The sequence below is a fragment of the Podarcis filfolensis genome, assembly GCF_964270895.1.
Source record: "Podarcis filfolensis genome assembly, chromosome: 11".
NCBI classification, from domain to species: Eukaryota; Metazoa; Chordata; class Lepidosauria; order Squamata; family Lacertidae; genus Podarcis; species Podarcis filfolensis.
In genome coordinates this window covers 56,555,938-56,576,516 of record NC_139613.1, presented here as the reverse complement: position 1 = coordinate 56,576,516, position 20,579 = coordinate 56,555,938, and the positions used below count along the sequence as shown (strand labels likewise).

At 40.8% G+C, this 20,579-nt stretch overlaps 1 protein-coding gene across 2 annotated transcripts in view; it reads right to left on the bottom strand.

The window, feature by feature from the left end:
* The window catches only part of FRMD3 (FERM domain containing 3), a 127,350-nt gene that overhangs the window by 34,266 nt on the left and 72,505 nt on the right, over positions 1–20,579 (bottom strand). For both annotated transcript variants that reach the window (XM_083576853.1, XM_083576852.1), the window contains 3 exons: positions 13,687–13,765; positions 8,410–8,507; positions 6,680–6,803 (listed from right to left, as the gene is read on the bottom strand). In XM_083576853.1, coding sequence (XP_083432979.1) covers positions 6,680–6,803; positions 8,410–8,507; positions 13,687–13,765 — 301 coding nt within the window. The remainder of the gene's footprint in view (positions 1–6,679; positions 6,804–8,409; positions 8,508–13,686; positions 13,766–20,579) is intronic.

The window sequence follows — 20,579 nt, the reverse complement described above, 5'->3', positions numbered from 1 at the left end:
ACTCCTATGTTTGTTGAACAGACAGTGATGGACTAGGACAGGGAAGGCCTTCCCTCACTCAGCCAGATGCCTTTGAGCCGCTCACTCTTTCTCAGTCTAACCAATTTCATAGGGCTGCTGTAGGGTTAAAATGGGAGGGAAGAATGGGTTGTACCTCAAGATTGCCTAAGTTAGAATTTTCTCCTCTCACCCCCCTGGTAACACAACCCAGCAATGACCCCAGATCTTCTGGAAAATATTGAAAGGAAGCTGCTGGGGTGAGAAAAGGAAACATTGTTGTAGGATCGAACCCCCTATGTCTGCCTTGAGCTTCTTGGAGGTAAAAATGAATGAAATATATATGAAGGTCCATCCCTATGAGCAAAACTACATTAGAACCAGCATTTAGCCACTATGGTTTGTATATAGGTATGTATGTATGTATGTATGTATGTATGTGTGTATTAAAAACAAAAATAATAAACTCCATAAAATTGTTGTTGAATAAATGTGAATTGAACTTTCTTTATGATAAAAGTGTAAGGTGGTGCATTTAGAACAACGACAAGAAGCACCTCTAGAAAGTACAGCTAGAAATCTGACATCTACTTCAGACAGAACAGCTTTCAGACACCAATTCTGTTTGCTTTTCACAAAGATTATGCTCCACATTTTGATAGATCTTCATGAGGAAGAAAATGGCAAATGTTCTTACACCTGAAAAAGATGCTTCTTCCCCACTTTGGCACCTGTCACTGTGAGTCACCATTTCCCTAGCAGCTCATGCATGTGATACGGAGTTTGTTCACTGATAATTTGTTTTGCCCTGCTGTATCCATGGGCCCCATGACAAATTGTTATCCTAATGCTGCCACAGGAGGTTTCTACAGTATGTTCAATTAGCAGAAATAAATTTAGTACCTGGGATTTTTTTGACCACCAGAATTAAATACTACATTATATTATATCATTCTACTGAGTCTTAATTTACAGCACTCGACTATTTATTTCAACACCTGGTTACTGATTTGCTCTTTTCACTCTGTCACAGATATGTCATACTTCTTAAGGCAACATGAAAACTAGTAATGCTGAATATCTGCTTAAAACTTCCCCCATCACACAAATTTAGCACCTGATAGTTTCTAAGTCAATTAGGGTAGCATCCTCTTTGTTCACTATGGTGGACAAACTGATGAAAAGCTTACAAGGCCTAATTAATTACAGTCCTCTAAAGCTACCATGCCTTCTGTCAGCACCTTCTTAGGAGATTCCGTTGCAGTCAGGCTCAGAGATCAGCATTTCCATAAAACTCAACCATTGCAATGATGGTAAAGGTAAAGGTAAAGGACCCCTGACAGTTAAGTCCAGTCGTGAACGACTCTGGGGTTGCGGCGCTCATCTCGCTTTCCTGGCCGAGGGAGCCGACGTTTGTCCGCAGACAGTTTTTCTGGGTCATGTGGCCAGCATGACTAAGCCGCTTCTGTGCTTTTGAACTGCTAGGTTGGCAGGAGCTGGGACTAAGCAATGGGAGCTCACCCCATTGCAGGGATTCGAACCGCCAACCTTCCGATCAGCAAACCCTAGTCTCAGTGGTTTAGACCACAGCGCCACCTGCGTCCCTTGCAGTGATGGTATTCAGGGTTAATTCTTTTAAAAATACATTGAGTATCATCACTGAATTGTTAGAATGCTGCCATAAACAAGCACTGAAAATGTGCATATGACAATTTTTAATCATTCATTAGCCACCTGAAACATGTTACCAACAGCACGTTAAGAGTAATTAATATACAGAAATGAAAGGATATTGAAACTGCACTCTGTAGTGTGGACTGATAATTCTAATTTGTGATAGGATTTTGAACAGAGAGAAAGATAGGATGACAGTATTTACTAATGTGTATTGACTAATGTGGAATAAAAGAGTGAGATCTTGCAAATGTTCTCAGAGACACTTTATGCTAATTTAATATGGCACAGTGCGCTGAACAAACAAAAATCACCAGCAGTGAAATAACATCTGAAAAATGTTTTGAGCTGGGAAGACCCCATGACAGTCTTTCTAAACTCAGAGGATAGAAGATGGAAGCAATATTTTATCTGCCAGTAATGAGTATGTGGCAATATTACAAATACAGTACTGAACATTTAATTCAGGCTTTGAAGTGTAGAATATGTGACAGTTATACTAAGCACCTATGGATCCCCTGCGGAACTAGAATTAAGCATCCTGTATTAAGTAAAAATGTTTCTATGCCCCTTCTACCAATCACAGGATTTAACTTTGGACTACCTGCAGTCTGATGTGACTTCACTTGCTGTTTTGTGCAACTTGTTTTCATTTTCATTTACTATTTCCTGAAATATATGCTTATCTATAGCACTACACAGATTGTCTTGCTTTCACCTGCCTATCAGTCAGTCTTGCAATGAGACAAATATCAGCTTCCATTCCAGGGGTAGCGTCAGCTTTGAGGACGGGTGCATTTTCAACAGGACCATGACGCAGAGGGAAAGCGTTACCCCTCCTTGCATAGCACAATCCTGATCCTAAATCCCAACCCCAAACAGGCAGCTGTTTTTTTAAAAAATAAAAACACGTTAAACACACTCAAACATTTATTGTATCAACTTGCCTGGCTCCATAGTTCCTTTTTTAAAATTCACTTTCCCCACTTGCTCAATTTTACCCAGACATTATTTGTGGGGGGGGGTCCCCTGAAGTAGTACCTGAAGAGATCATAAGCAACCTATTTACACTTGACAGAAGCTGACAGATTTGTGTGCATATGTGTCATGGTATTGACGGAGAATGAAGGGGAGGAGGAAAGACAGGCAGAGGAGGGGGGGCAGGAAGTGGCGATGGAGGAAAGAAGGGAAAGCCAGGAGGAGGGACAGTTCACAGATGTTGGACCAGAGCCTCAACACCGCACAGGAAGTTCTGGCACAGGCAGTGAAACAATGCCTGTTCCATCTGCCAAGGAAAGGAGAGTGTTAAAGAGGAGGGGACAGAGACATCACATGAAAATTCCACATATTTTCTGTTGGAGAAGGGGCGGGCATAAGGCACTCCAAGAATCTGAGCCAGAGGATTCGGATGCATGATTGTAACGTGCTGCTTGTACATATGTAAAATAAAGACTGTATATATGTATCTCTGAGTGAGCAGAGGCATTTCTTGCGGAGAGCATTCACAAGCCATCACAATATGTTCCCTAGGAACACAGGACTATATTGGAAGCTGCCTCACACTGAAACTTACCACTGGCCTGTCTGACTCAATACTTCTCTATAGGGACTGGCGGTGGCTTAGGCTGGTGACTTCCAAGCCTGACCTGGAGAGGCCCAGGGTTGAAAACCTGGGATCTTCTGCATGCAAAGCAAGATGCACAACCACAGAGGCAGTGTACAGGGTTGCCCTACGCCTGGAATTTCCTGCTGGAAATATCGTCTAGGGGGAATTTTGGCAAAATGCCTGGGATTTTGAAACAAAGCTCAACTTGGTCTTTCCTTTAAAAAAGCTCATCAACTGTGGCAACCCTAGTTGTGTACCTATATCACGGAGACCAATCTTGTCATTTTGTGCAAAGCCCATCCTGCAAAAATGCACACATTAACAGGCGCTTTCTCATGCTGCAGATACTGTTCCCTGCATGGTCTTGTGCTGGCCCATTGCCTTTGGATACTGCATTATGTTTGTTGTTGTTTAGTCGTTTAGTCGTGTCCGACTCTTCGTGACCCCATGGACCAGAGCATGCCAGGCACTCCTGTCTTCCACTGCCTCCCGCAGTTTGGTCAAACTCATGCTGGTAGCTTCGAGAACACTATCCAACCATCTCGTCCTCTGTCGTCCCCTTCTCCTTGTGCCCTCCATCTTTCCCAACATCAGGGTCTTTTCCAGGGAGTCTTCTCTTCTCATGAGGTGGCCAAAGTATTGGAGCCTCAGCTTCAGGATCTGTCCTTCCAGTGAGCACTCAGGGCTGATTTCCTTAAGAATGGATGCGTTTGATCTTCTTGCAGTCCATGGGACTCTCAAGAGTCTCCTCCAGCACCATAATTCAAAAGCATCAATTCTTCGGTGATCAGCCTTCTTGATGGTCCAGCTCTCACTTCCATACATCACTACTGGGAAAACCATGGCTTTAACTATACGGACCTTTGTTGGCAAGGTGATGTCTCTGCTTTTTAAGATGCTGTCTAGGTTTGCCATCACCTTTCTCCCAAGGAGCAAGCGTCTTTTAATTCCGTGACTGCTGTCACCATCTGCAGTGATCATGGAGCCCAAGAAAGTAAAATCGCTCACTGCCTCCATTTCTTCCCCTTCTATTTGCCAGGAGGTGATGGGCCCAGTGGCCATGATCTTCGTTTTTTTGATGTTGAGCTTCAGACCATATTTTGCGCTCTCCTCTTTCACCCTCATTAAAAGGTTCTTTAATTCCTCCTCACTTTCTGCCATCAAGGTTGTGTCATCTGCATATCTGAGGTTGTTGATTTTTCTTCCGGCGATCTTAATTCTGGCTTGATCCAGCCCAGCCTTTCGCATGATGAATTCTGCATATAAGTTAAATAAGCAGGGAGACAATATACAGCCTTGCCGTACTCCTTTCCCAATTTTGAACCAGTCAGTTGTTCCATATCCAGTTCTAACTGTAGCTTCTTGTCCCACATAGAGATTTCTCAGGAGACAGATGAGGTGATCAGGCACTCCCATTTCTTTAATAACTTGCCATAGTTTGCTGTGGTCGACACAGTCAAAGGCTTTTGCATAGTCAATGAAGCAGAAGTAGATGTCTTTCTGGAACTCTCTAGCTTTCTCCATAATCCAGCGCATGTTTGCAATTTGGTCTCTGGTTCCTCTGCCTCTTCTAAATCCAGCTTGCACTTCTGGGAGTTCTCGGTCCACATACTGCTTAAGCCTACCTTGTAGAATTTTAAGCATAACCTTGCTAGCGTGTGAAATGAGTGCAATTGTGTGGTAGTTGGAGCATTCTTTGGCACTGCCCTTCTTTGGGATTGGGATGTAGACTGATCTTCTCCAATCCTCTGGCCACTGCTGAGTTTTCCAAATTTGCTGGCATATTGAGTGTAGCACCTTAACAGCTAGCACAGTTTATCTCTCCCTAAATGAACTTCTGACTACTTCTAGGTCTTGGAATCTGCTGGTAATTGCAAGTGTTACATAAACAAAGCCGATGGTTTTCTAGCAACATTCCATGACACTTTTCACATCTACTGCAGGATAATTTAAAGTATGCTCTTAATTCTTCAGTTGAAAAGTATGCCTGAAGGGGGCAGCCTTTCCCAAAACAACGTTTATCTCCAAAATAATAAGATGCCACAAATGTCTATAGAAAGAGAGAAATGGTTTGTCCTCTCTATTCTGTTTTGTTATCAAATAATATGTCAATGGAGAGAAATGTTCTACATATATATGATGATGATGATGATGATAAGCTATTAATATTCATTACATTTATGAGTTGCTTTACATCGGAACAGTCTCAAAGGAACTAGAACAGAAATTCAAGCTAATAAAAACCAAACAACAATGTTTACAAACTGTAATGGACATTAAAAGTGCTCATCCAACAGTAATAAGAAAATATCCTTCAAAGGATAATTACCACAAAATCAACAGAATGGCAACTGAAATGAAAGCAGTAACAAAACCTCTCATATGATTTTATTCTAGAAAGAGAACTATAATCAAAGTAGACTTTTAAAAATAGAATGGGGGGAATTATTGACTATTTGAAGACATATTGTAAACAAATTAAAACATTAGCAGGACTGATATAAACATGTGCAGTAAGAGACAATTAAGGGGAAGGTTTGGGGAAATTTGTTAATATATTTGAATTGGAAATGCAGTAATAAAAATATATGAAATAAGTAACTGCAGAAAGCAGCAGAGGGAAGTCGAGGGGAAGGTAATTTAGATTTGTAAAGATTTTGTTTTTCTTGTCAAAATATTTGTAAAATCTGAAAATGAAAAATAAAAGTATTATTTTTGAAAAAAACAAAGAGGTAGACTCTTGCTTTGTGAATATGTTGCAGTAATAAACAAGTTAGCTTTTACTGCAAGGCACCACAAACTAACATAGCTGCTCTTTAGGAAATGGTAAAATGTTTAACCAGAAAGTAACTGAACACCAAAGTATGTTCTAAAGCTTTAGATAGCAACCATGTTCTTTTCTTTAAAATTCACCAGCAAAATCAAAATTACCACTTGTGAGTAGCAGTGACATTCATATACGCTAGTTCAGTATTTGCTACATCCAGGTAAAAAATAGAGAAATATAAAACACTATGTATGTTGTGATTATATGTTACTTGTTGATCTTTTGAGAGTTTATACAGTGGTACCTTGGTTTACGAACTTAATTCCTTCCAGAAGTCCGTTCTTAAACCAAAGTGTTTTTAAACCAATCAGATATGGAGTTGCATCTGTGTTAGCTCACTGAAATCAATGAGCTTAATTGTGGCCTTACCATGGTATCTGCTCAGTTTTGGATCATAACATATTGAGCAGATCTGTTGACTTGCAAAATTTTATATTGCATTATCATCTACTGACCCCTTTAAAATACAGATTTTTATTTTCTACCTGTGTAAGTTACAACCTGCAGAAAGCACTAACAAATAATAGTTAAATAATCCTCTTTTAATATATCTTTTAATCAGCTTTCAAAATTACCTGAATTCGTTTTTATGTATATCAAGTATTTTTCTCTCCAGCTTTTGGGATTGTTTGGGGAAAATCTTAAACTCACTGACATAATTGTCCAAGTGTTCATCAGGATCATAGTCACCAAACTCAGCTGCACAGATAAAAATGCAAAGAAAGATTAGGGAAGAAGTACCAAATATGTGAGCAGTGAGCTAAATTGAACCCCTAGTCACAAAAAATAAACTGGCAGTGAATTATTTGTAATTAATATATGAATAGACCTCCGCATATAATATTGAGACACTGGTGCTTACCTTTAAAGCCCTATATAGTTTGTGACTCAGGTATCTGAATGGTTCTTTCTCCTGTTAAATGTCATTCAGAAAGCCTTTCTCTGGCAGTTTCAAATCTTAAGGGACGGCCTTTTTGGTTGTGGTGCCTATGGAACGCTCTCTCCAAAGAGAAACAGAAAAAGCTACACGCAGCCTGTTATTTCAGCTACATATTTATTTATAATTTGGATGTCTCCAGACTAAGCCTGTCAGGCGTAAATCCCACCGAAATTAATGGGACAAGTTAGTCAGCATGCGTTTTAATCTAGTTTTTAGCTTATCGTTTCTTATTTTCTTGTAAATAATCTTATTATTTCATTCTGTGAGAAATCTGCTTTGAGCTTTTATTTCAATGAAACAGAACACCAGTTCTGTGAAAAATAAACAAACGAATGAATAATATCTAGCTGGCAGAGCTGCAGTGGTTCCTGCAGTGGATGCCACTGCTTCCTGGTACAGTGGTACCTTGGGTTACAAACACCTCAGGTTACAAACACTTTGGGTTACAGACTCCGCTAACCCGGAAGTCGTACCCCAGGTTAAGAACTTTACGTCAGGATGAGAACAGAAATCGCACGGCGGCAGCAGCAGTGGGAGGCCCCATTAGCTAAACTGGTACCTCATATTAAGAACAGTTTCAGGTTAAGAACGGACCTCTGGAATGAATTAAGTTCTTAACCAGAGGTACCACTGTACTGGGATAGGGTGGGACAGTGTGAAATCGCAAGTGGTCGCCAGCGATGGCATCACTCCCACCAACCTGGAGCTCCACCACCTACACTGCTGCCTTATTCCACCAGCAAATGCAACACTGCCATTGCCAGGAGGAGACTGCGCCCACATAAGGTAAAGGTAAAGGACCCCTGGACGGTTAAGTCCAGTCAGAGGCGACTATAGGGTTGTGACACTCATCTTGCTTTCTGGTCAAGGGAGCCGGCGTTTGTCCACAGATAACTTTCCAAGTCATGTGGCCAGCAGGACTAAGCCGCTTCTGGCACAACGGGACACCTTGACGGAAGCCACAGCGCACGGAAACACTGTTTACCTTCCCACCACAGAGGTACCTATTTATCTACTTGCACTGGCCTGCTTTTGAACTGCTAGGTTGGCAGGAGCGGGGACAGAACAATGGGAGCTCACCCCGTCATGGGGATTCGAACCGCCGACCTTCCGATCGGCAAGCCCTAGGCTCAGTGGTTTATACCACTGCGCCACCTGCGTCCCTGCTCCCACATACACCCCCAGCAGCTGCTGCTATTGCTAACTAAGATCACATCAATTTCAATGGGACTAAACTATGACTAACTAAATCTGGATCCAAACCAAATTAGTTTATAAAACTTTCATAAGGTTTTTGATATTGCAATATATATATCTGGTCGTGATGCTGAGAAAAGGTCTGAAGATGCTGTTGTCTTCACTTACCTTGGACAATGCATGCGCCCAGGAAGGCAGCGTCAGAAAACGAACACAGCAAGCGGCCATGGAAAATGTCTCTTTTGATTTGTAGGTATAAAAGGTACCTGCATGGTGTAAGGAAAAATACTATATATAACACACATGGAGTCATAGAGTTGGATGGGACCCTATCTTATGAAGATTCTGTTTCTATATTTATTTTGCCTTTATTCTCATTTAATCAATGTACATCACAACATTAGCTAATGTAATTGGCCAGAGAGCCAATGCAGAAGTAAAAAGCAGGTTGCTGGTACGAATATATTTTCTCCTTTCTACCAACCAGGCCATGTGTTGAAAAAGAAAGAATGACATTAAGCATGCTGCTTATGAACAAAGCTGAGATGCAATATTTAATTTATACTCCTTTTATCACAACTGCGCTTTAAAAGATTCCAATATATTATTGGTTCCTACAGAAGACTTTCAGGACGTCAGCAAATGCATTCATTTTTTTCCCATGTATAAATCTACACAGGGTGGTATTTTACTCAAAGTAGACCAATTGGAATAAATGACTAGGTTGGGTTCATTTACTTCATTGGGTCTACTCTTGAGTCAAACCATGCTCAGTGTTTCTGTTCCAGCCATCAGACTAAGGCATTGAAGTGGAAGTTTGCCGTGCAATTCTAATCAAAATGCTAAGAAAAAGTGCAAGGAGAGAAAGCACATTTTCATATGTGGCTGGACCCCACTTCATGTTCAGATATCATTTCCCATGACTTTTTTTTTTAACCAAAAGCAGAATCTTGGGAGGCTGAATCTTAAATAAAAGACTAGGAGAGGGAAGGAATGGGCTGCTTGACCTTTTGCCCTCTGGCCATTTTCCAACTCAGAATCATTCTCCCAGCCGCTTTCTTCTCCCCTTGCGGGAAAAGGTAGGGGCATCTGTATGTTTTTTCTCCACAAGTGGAAAAAGGCGTTTGGGGGAAGGGACTGTTTTGTGAGGGAAGTGACTGGAAAGGCAAGGGTTAAGCAGAATCCTTTTCTTAGTGGTCTTCTGCTCAAGATTGCTGCCTCCTGTGGAACACACAAGAAAATATATTCGCAACTGTGCGCCACATACATTTTTTGCATAGGTTAAAACTACATCCCTAGACTAGGATCTGAAGATCTGTGTAACTATTTCCACACACATAAAGGGGAAGTTTTGGACTTTTGTTTCTCGACAAAACAACAACAACCTACACTCAGTCCTCTAGTAATTTGGATCCCAGCTCTACTCTGAAATCCAGGGATCTTTAATCGTTCAAAAAGTTGTTTGGGGGTGGGGTCCAATAAGGAAGGTTACTGCAGAATTCATTATTGTTGTGCTTCATTCATAATTGTCCTTTTTGTGGCATCTTCCTAATGTAATCTTTGGCCAGTCACAGTTCATTAAACTCCTTTGAAAAATTCACATTACATAAGTGCTAGTGGTTCTCGAGAGAGAAAATTTGTTCCACTATAGTGAACAGATACAAAAAGTCTTACTTCACAAGGCAATGTGCTAAATAAGTCCACAGTATGATTATACTTTGAAGTACCACACTAGCCTCTAAATGAAGAAGGGGGAAAGTTTTAATAACACTTCCTAGTTGTGTAAATCAGTTTGCACTACCCTGGGAATTTGCTCTGGCTAAAGAGCACATTTGGGGAACTGTTTGCATTCTGGTGAGAACTGATACAAATTCCACAGAGAGGAATTTAATGTTTTCATCTCAGTACATGCTACGCTGTTCTACACACAAGATACATTGGATTTCCCCATCGCTATAAGTTGATGTTTTCAAAGGTTGAAAGAAAGGATCAAGTGTGAGATAATGCGTAAATAGGTTTTTAGGAAAAGATCAGTAGTGGTGACATAATCTTTTAGTGTTGCCTGTTTCTGACTGACAGCATAGAGTGTGTAGGTTTCCAAAACCAAATTCTTATCAGATGACAGCTCATATTTGTATACAATTTGAACCATAAGTTGGACAGTGCTGGATTAAAGTATCCCTGCATCTATTTCACGAAGCACACTTTGTCCTTCATCTTCACTCACAAATGAAGGCAAACATATTCCCTTGCAACAGAAATCACCCACAATTCAAAAAGTATATTCATTCAGCATTTAATGCACTGCAAAACACAGTAGTGTGATGAGTATCTACATGTTATTAATAGTAGTAGTACTGCAGCTCATTTTGAAACATTAAAAATGCATATTATGCATATAATAAATGGAAAAACAGCAGCATATCTGAAGAAGTGTTCATGCACATGAAAGCTCCTACCAATAACAAACTTAGTTGGTCTCTAAGGTGCTACTAGAAGTATTCTTTATATTTTGTTTCAACAACATATGTATAACATCTTATATGAACTGAATCTATTTGCATAAATTGCAGATTTTACCTCCAAAATAGACAGGAACAGCAGTCCAATCCTTTAACAGTTGCTTTCCATGTGCAATTAGCATGCAAAATGCATGGATTACTATTTGAAGTGGGTCATTCATCATAACTGTTGCTTCAACCTGCTGTTAGCTTTTAAAATCTTTTGTTGCCTCTCAGTAAGTAATTGCTTTGATGGCTATTATAACTGCATTTTGGATTCATTTTTATGTTTGCTGTACATTTTTCTAGCATCCATCGGATGAAGAGCAGTTTAGAAATGTTTTTCTTAATAATGATGATACTAGGCATGTATGCTGGTATTAATTTCCGAGTCCCAAATAAAAATGTAGTATACAAAGCAGCCCCCTGTGTTAAAAGGTTTCCCTTGCTTATCTGACTGTTCCAAAATTTACTTTGCCAATGTCTCATCATTACGACTTTAGGGACAGCTAGAAAGCTGGGAACAAAGGATTCTTCAGTAACAAATTCCAAAATAACATTCTCAAAAACTGATAGAACACACTAGCTCTGTAAAGGATTTTGCACCCTTTAAGCTTCGCTATCAATGCTGCATACAGTGCAAAAAAAGAGGAGAGAGAGAGAGAGAGAGAGAAATTATGGTGATTTTGCTTTTGCTAAATTTGTGACTTTACCATAACTTTGCTCCCAGGTGTTTAACTATTTCCCCCATTGCTCAGTGAAAGATCTTTACAACCTATGGAGGAAAACACTTAATTGGCAATGTCAGCCAACAGGCCAAATTGCTACACACAGTGCGCTGTCAAAATAAACAAACATCATTTTCACACAGCCTCTCCCTAGGGTTGTCAATGTTTTCTTTTCCCAGACAGACTGATGTTATTTCAAATATTTATGCCGCTGAAAAAATAATTTATAATGCCTCCTGCCAATTCGTAGTGTTGTATTTTTTAATAAACTACATTTTCATTTATGAATAATTTGAACTGCTCAAAATAAACAATCACCAGTTTGCAATGGGCAGCATCTAAAAACATTCATCAACATGAAGGCACCATGGGCATAGCCAAGGGGGGGCAGGGGGGCAGCTGTCCCCCTTAGATCACGTAAAACAATAGAAATACTTAACTAACTGACCAAACACATCAGTTCTGTCCCCCCATAACAAAAATCCTGGCTATGCCCATGGAAGGCACAGCAGAAAAATGAGTACAAAATTAGGGTTCTCCGCTCACTGGCATGATGGAAATCCATTTGCACAGTGAGACTTCTCCCCACCCCCCACCCCAGTTACCCACACTTTGCCAAAATGTGTCTGGGGGTGTCTCCCAGCCCTCTGGAATGCAGGAAGCATCTACCACCTCCCCACACACTTGTGCCAGCAGATCTCACCCTGTTTTTAGCGGGGAGAAATTAGGGATTGAAAGAGGTAGGGAAGCACTTCTTCCAGAGTTTTCCACTGCTTGGTGTCCTCCAAATATTTTGTAATACAATTCCCAGCAGACCCAGGTAGCACAAGTCTCATGGGAGTTGTAAAACTTCCGTGGAAGATCCCAGTCTGGGCAAGGCTTTTCTACTGCAACGCTCTACTGTTGCGTTTACTTAGCTCCATAATTTCAGCTATAAAGCAAGTGTTCCTATGAAGCACAACTTGGTAAAAAAACCAAAACGCAAAAAACAGTTCTCACCATGGCCATTTTCATTTTGGCTTTTTGTTTCTGTTGGTGGCCACACTTTAACTATTATTTGTTTTTTACGTTTTTATGATGTTAGCACTTTCAGGGTTGTTCATAGACGAGGCCAATAAAGATGTTGCAAGAAAATAAAACAATAAGTGAAGTAAAATTAATCGAAAACAAGAAGTTGGCATGCTGGTTAGTGGCAGGCTTGCTCCAGAACCTAGAGAAGCGGTCAGCAAACTTTTCCAGCAGGGGGCAGGTACACTGTCCCTCAGACCTTGTGGGGGGCCGGACTATTTTTTTGGGGGGGGGAGAGAATGAAGAAATTCCTATGCCCCACAAATAACCCAGACGTGCATTTTAAATAAAAGCACACATTCTACTAATGTAAAAACACCAGGCAGGCCCCACAAATAACCCAGAGATGCATTTGAAATAAAAGCACACATTCTACTCATGTAAAACACACTGATTCCCAGACCATCCGCAGCCCGGATTTAGAAGGCGATTGGGCCAGATCTGGCCCACGGGACTTAGTTTGCCTACCCATGACCTAGAGCTTTTATTTCTATGCACAGTGGAACTGTCCAAACCCATAGCTCTTTTTTGAAACAGATGAATACCTTGAACTGTGGGTTGTATGCAACTATATCCTCCCCCCAGATACAAGGGCTTCCACCTATGCAATGGGGCTTCCTTGCCCTCTCCTCTCTCTGCGGCCCCCACTCCCATCTGCCCCAGAGAGCTGGGGGGAGCACACAGGGCACACAAGGAAAGGAGAGGAAGTCCCATGGCACAAGTGGGTGTCCTTGCCCCACCAGAATGAAACTATGAACATTTATGTGAGTGTGAAGCCTACTTAACCCAGTGGGACTTACATCTGAGTAAGTATGCCACAGATTAACTCTGCAGAAATTTCAAAAGCAGCAGATCACAAGAGGCCTACTGGGCTAGAGGAGAAGAAAAGGAGCCCAGGAATCTAGCTTCACATCCCATTTTCTACCAGTGCCTCACCATCGAGTGCTTCATATAAACACCTTTACTCTTACTAATCACCGGTGGCCGAATTTCAGCTCCCAGAAGCCGTTTTTAAAATTTCCAGCATATGAGTGGACAATTTTAGTTAGCTAAAGTGTAGAAGGTTAGCATATCATAGGTGATGATAAGAGTTAGCCATGCTCCCAAAATATTGACTAAATGAACAGACAGGGATAAAAAAAAAATACCTGGTGAGCTCTTCTTTAATCTTCAGTGGTTCATGTGGGTAGAATTTCACTCTAAAGCACATGGTATATGGTGGATGAGCTGAAACATTATAAAGAAAAAGCATGAGAAAAGCAGCATAAAACATGGCCTCTCTTGCACTGCAGGAAATGTTACCACTGGTTTCTCAGAATAGCTTGTGAGATGCAGTGCAGCAAATTAAGAAGAGAAACAAGCAAAAAGCAGATCTAATGTGTGATAAGGAAGATCAAAGCATAAGCACAGTATAGTCAGTCTAAACTAGAGAGGTGTACCATGTCATTTTTTAATTAGAGAAAGAAAGCCAGAGAAATTCCACCATAAAGATTTTTTTAAAATCCTAATTATTGGTTGTATCTGGGCTGGACATAGGGGCTGTGCAATGAGCCGTATATGGACAGTGTGGTTTATAACCCATGTTCCTGTAGTCAGGAGACATTCAGTAGGCAGAAAGTTCTGTTTTGTTGTGCAGAGAAGGACAGAAGGCTAGGCTCTCAGTACTTAGACAGGCCTTGCCACTCCAGAGATTTCAGATGATACTGCGTTAGTAATTACTTGGCCCAGCAGCCTGTAGCACCTATAAATTCACACACCAGTTTTGCAACAATATCATGAACGAAGGGGCACCAGCTCCCGGGGGCCAAGCCCTTTTGCACGCACGCACGCACACACACACACACACGCCAATATTTTTGTGGCTTTGGTTGCCCCACCATGTATAAAAAGCGTAAAGGCGAATTGTGGAGCTGAGCATGGCATGGCTACAGTGGCCAGCTCCCTCTCCTCTTCCTGCTGCTGCGGAAAGGAAGGAGGGTTGAAACACCGGTGGCAGTGCCAAGAGGAGGCCACTGAAGACACATGGCTGCTGTGTTCAACTCCACCCCCAGCTCCGCGCGATGTCAGGACATTGACATCACACATGACATCATGCACACAATGTTGACTCCCCCCAACTGCCCTTGCAAGCTGGCACCTCTGCCGATTTACTGTATTTTTCCGTCTATAAGTCACCCCCATGTATAAGATGCCCCTTCTTTTGGGGGACTCAGATTTAAGAAAATGGGGGGGGGGGAGAGATGTATCCATGTATAAGCCACCTCCTAATTTTTAACATTATTTTTTTTTGGGGGGGGAGCCTACTCTTATACACAGAAAAATACAGTAGCATAATCTAGCATGCAGGTAGAAAAGACATGGGAAATAAAAGACTGCTTGCATTATTTATTTATGTAATTGTCTTTAGTGGTGGAGAAGAATGTAGGTTGCGATGGAATGAGAAATACAAGGCACTTTCTCAAGCGGCAATAAAATTCCTATTTGGCCTCCACCCAGCGGAGTGGAGATATAGCAAGAGCCTCTCAGCACTGGGGTCACTGTGTCTTACTGGGAGGGGGAGGGGCAAGGCGGTGATGAGGTTGGGGTCGTGCAGACACACCTGTGGAGCTCCCCCGAGACCCCTGCACTATGCCCTTGCAGCCGCGTCCTCCCCTCCCCCACCTGGTAAGCAGCAGCGGTTCCTGCTGTAATTTACAACATGCATGTTTCTTCAGAAGCAAGTCTCTGAATGAACGGGCACTGAATAAACTAGCAGGACTAGCACCGTTATGGGCTCCACATAATACCTGTTCCACATTTGCAAAAAATCAATCCTCTGCATATTGACACCAGGCAGTGCCATTATTATAGTTTTTCCCGGCGCCTGCTAAAAACGCTTTTGTTTAGACAAGCCTGCCCAGATATGTAGACTGTTTATATGTGTTTTCTGTTTTTGGTTCATTCCTGATTATTAAAAACGTGTTAAATTGTTGTTTTGAACTGTTTTTTCTGATAATTTTATTGCTTTATTCTCTTTGTTAACTGCTTTGAGATTTCATTATATTTACTTGATCTTGGAAACTTGTGGCTTCTTGTTCCCAGGAACTGGTACAGTCATATAATGTAATCCTAAGCATGCATACTCAAAAGTCTTGTTGCATTCAGTGGAGAAAATGTATGTAGGAGGACTGCAATTTTATGTCTACTTTATTCCATATAAGCCTCGGAGATTGAATAAGCATTCATAACAGGATTGTGGTATTAATTAGATATATTCTCTGTCAAGCCATCCCTCACCATAATAAAACACAACATCCAGGCTCTTCTCATAGGGGCAAAGCTTCTTCTTTTATTCTTTTGTATTTTTATGTTTCACTGTGATATGCATCATATGCATTCAAGTTTAAGTATTTCTATGAAGAAACTGTAAGTCTTAAATACATTGACAGTCAAACAATGATTGTGTGGGTCAATATGGCATCATTACACATAATTTAAAAACCAGTTAAGCAGCTCTTGTGAAACCAGCAATGTTTTTTATAAAGTTCTCAGTTTCATCTTCTGAGGACCTGACTCACTGTTATGAAGCAAATAATTGACAAATTATAAAATGGACAATGGAGGAGGGTTAAGGAAAAACAGTGCAAAGCAGGGAGGGTGGGAAGCAGAGTGTGAAAGTCAGCCGCAAATGGATAAATAAGATGAAGGAAGCAAGTGGCTGAAGAAAGAAAGAACAATGTAATATATTCAGACTGTTGTGTAAATTTTAATTCATTTTGCTAGCTCAGTTCATTAGGTACAGAAATACTGTTATGTACTGAAGTTCTCACCCTGGGCCAGCAAGGGGATACTGTAGATAGTTATGCAAATAAGGGATCGAAAGTGACGTTCAGTGATTGGATAGTTTTAGAAAATTGTTACAGATACATTGTATTGGAGCTCTATATAAGCAGGCTGACTGAGCTCTTCAGTTCAGTTCTGTCCTGGCCTGTGAATAAACAAGAGCTGTTTGAAGAATCACTGTGTCGTCTGATATGTTCACCCACAACTTAACAAATACGACAGTATGTTTTGGATCACTGGTTTCCTTGGTATTGGCCGAGGATACCTCAATGTGTGAATATCCATGTTACTTGCTCCTAAACCAGGTCTAAGACTATTAAAGTGTATGGAAAGACTCATCTGGTTTTAGGAACCAGCTCCCAGCTGTCAATGAAAAATCGATTTCTTATCAAGGGCAATTATGGTTCACTTGTAAAGGGCAAGTCACTATATTTTTGAATTGTTATAATCTACTGGGAGGCAAGAAGTGGACAGATTAGTGGTATCAGCTTCTAAGGTACAACAATCCTCTCTCTGACCCTCTATCCCTTTCAATAAACATTATCTGGACTTTGCAAACATGGCAGATCCTTTAACACTCAACACATGACATCAGAGCCACTCTTGCATATTTTTAATCTCTCTATTCTCACAGTAAGGATCACTTGCTCGGAAACTCCTTATACAGAAGGAAGGGAGGGGGGAAGGGAAGGAGGGAGGGGGTGTTGATTTCCTTTCACATTTCTGAAGCTCTTTTCCACTGCATGTTAAATTGACTATAATCATTAACTTGTAATTAAAAAGCATAATAATATTTACTAGAACAAATACTCTCACACTTATCTTGTTGTATAGTAGCATCTCAGACATATTCAACAATATTTAATATACTATGTTCCCAAGAAGGCATATGTAGTGCCAACATTTTAGTATTTTAGAATATTTATGTTTCAGTTTGCTTTTTAGTTTACACGTTTTCATTTGTTTTTGCCTATTTTCATTTTGGAAAAAGCTGTCAATTGAACAGAAATTTAGTAAGTCATAAGAGCCAGAGGAAAATAAACTGAAGCTGTACTCTATCATATCAACCCCTGGGGATAAGACCAGTACAACAGGTAACATGATAGAGGTTTTATAGTTTTGTGCTAATTCAATGGATGATTTTTGTTTAATTTTGTTTTGTTTTTAAAAAACCTGGGACAGGTAAGGCCAAGCACACATCTGCAAGAATGAGGAAATGAGTTAATGAAGCTGTGTGGTGAAATTTTGCAGACAGGCATTGTTGGGAAAGCCAAAGTTTCCATGGGATTCTCAGTTTTAGCAGATGAAAGAGAATATTTCTGGCATAGAAAAACCATCTTGAGGTGTAAGATTTATAGAAGAAAATGGTGGGAATACATAATGAATCATTGGGCTCATTTCAATCTCAGACCAAACTGCTGTAAACATACCAAATACAATATTATCTGCTTGTTCTGATTTTTGGAGTAGATCACAACAAGCTAATTGGACAAGGATATGATGGTTGTTCAATCATGGCAGGAAAAGAAGGCGGGACTCAAGCACAAATCAGGACACTCAATCCTCAGGCAACCTTTGTCCACTGCTCATCCCATAGACTTAATCTAACTAAATTATCTGAATAGTGTAATCATGTGTGTAATACAGTTGGCACAATTAGAGCCATTATAAAGGTTTTTTTTCCATTAGAGCATCTAAAGATGACATCCAAAACCTAACGTACCAATGAAATGTGAAACACAGTAGACTCAACGATTCACAAGTATCCCTATGTTTGCATAAAGTTACCCAAGTGTTGTCTTGCATCTCAAACAATAAGCAGGATCAAGCAACGCCAAGACAAGACAACTTTTGTACCACTTATTGGACACTTCATGGACATCAATTTTAATTGTTCATCTTGTGACCATAAGCAAATATTCCTCAATGCTAGAACCAGACATCCAAGCTCAGTAATCTGTTCAGTTAGATGTAATAGAAATGAAAGCACATACACAAGAGTTTTGGGGAACAATGGAACAGCACAGGGAAGCTAAAGAGGAGACATTTAGCACAATAACAGAGAAACTGACAGATGAAGTGAATGTAGAACTTAAAGCACTTGGACAAACCAAACAACAGAAAAAGCCATGCCAAATATCCCAGCCAATCCACAGAAGAGTTCTACCAGTCCATCTACATTCCCTACCTGGATTCCCTTATTACCTCACTGAGAACTTGTTTCAGTGATGAAATGATGAAAACCAACCAACTCACAGTTTACTGAAACTACTTCCATCTTACCTCTACCACACTGTAGAAAAAAAACTTTCAAGCCCATGTCAATTTTAAAAAATTGAAAGTTTTGAGGATGAATCTGTTTCTTGGCATGAGTTGTGGGCAAAAAGGCATACCAAAGATATTAAAATACTGTAGCTATATTATATTACTATAAAATAGAGTGTTTGCCCAGCACTGTGGGTAAGGCACTAAAATGACCTATCAATTCCGTTTGTCCATTGAACAACAGTAATGTAGGATCCTAAAACAAAACAAAACAAAAACTCTAAGGCTGAATTTCACACCTTTTACACAGAATATGCCTTGGCTTTGGTGAATGCCAGGCATAAGAGCTGAAAGCAGTCAGACTTTTTTGTTAATGTTTGCCCATCTATAACATAAAGGGAAATAAAATACACTATTTAAACAAAAACTGGAGTCTTCAGGGGTCTTGACCAGAGCAGGCAATAACCTTTTCTATAAATTTCTCATTGGGATAGCCTTTTCTCTATGGACGCTCAACAAACACAAGGATCGTTCAATTGTGCATGTTGTAACTAGGACGGAAAGTGCTGCAAGGATTGCCATTTTAATAGCAGGGGACAATAGTCCAATAGTTCAGTAGTCCTATTGCATATGTTTAGTGGACTTCATTATCAAGGTTTTGCGATTTTTAATGCGGCACTGTGGCACAAGACTATGGAACAATAAACAAAGGTTAGTGACTCATGAGAAAAACAGCACTGGCCAGTAAATTACACACATATGCACAATGCAACAGACCTATTGCCTAGCAGTCACTCAAAGAACTGAAAAGGAAAACTGGAACAGGAAAAGAAAAATAAGATGTCGTTTTGGTTAAAGTATTCTCACGCAAAAGAAGCATAAATAATCAAGTTTATTGTAGCAGTGAGTCCTTCCTTTCAGAACAGCCTCTTTATCTGTCAGATAAGGCCCAGCTGGTACACTGGAGGGCCCAAGATTTGTCACAGGCTTTCCTGTCATCTGAGGCACAGCTCTTTTGCTGAAATGGATTCATAATCATAATCGTTTAAAAGGATTTTATACACCATGCCATGAATTCAGTGCAGCATCTTTAAAGTGATGCTAATAACTCGCTGGCTTACGCACCAAGAGTATTCAAGAGACAAAGGGAAGGGAAAGATAAAAGCTTCCTGTAAGATGCCGATGTCAGGGGCCCCTCCGCTCTGCCAAGAACTGGCATGGCTTAGTAGCCCCAGACGGAAGAGGAGGAAGACGAAGGAGCAGATGGAGGGCTGGGAGGATGGCACCCAAGGTGGGAGGATGAAGGAAGATATCAGAGAGGGGGACGCAGATCTGCTAACTCTCTCCATCACTCCTTCTGTGGAGCGCAGAGCCTCATCAGGGAGATGCTGAACCAAAGGAGGGAGTGGCAGAACTGGAGGCAAAAGGGCAGGACATTATTATTTCCAAGAATCAGGCATCACCTTCATAGGTGGGCTCAGACCCACAGGGTGAGAGAGTCTTGTGAGTGAGCTCCTCCTGCCTCATCTTTAAAAGCTTGCTGGAAGGGCTGTGTCAGCGATCAAGGACATCTTTGTAATTTCCACTCAGTTATGAACCTCTTGTCTTGCTCTTATACCTTGGAATCTTGACTTCTGGACCTTGCACTTGCTGCTGAGCATGTAATATTACCCCAAATAAAGATCTCTTCCTTACTCTCAAGTAAGAGTCACTGCAATCGTATTTTGGGATGGTAGCCTGACAGCCATACACAAACTGTTAACGGCAAGGAATCCCATGTACAAGGGCCCCACACATTAGAGGGGTTTGTAATATGTTCAACAGAATTGAATTGCCACTGAATATGAAAAAAACTGGTTCAGGATATGAATTTGACCATCCCATAAAGCTTGAATATTCTCTGACCCAGGGCCATTTTTCAGCCGGGTTCACCAGTACTTGGAAGGATATTCTC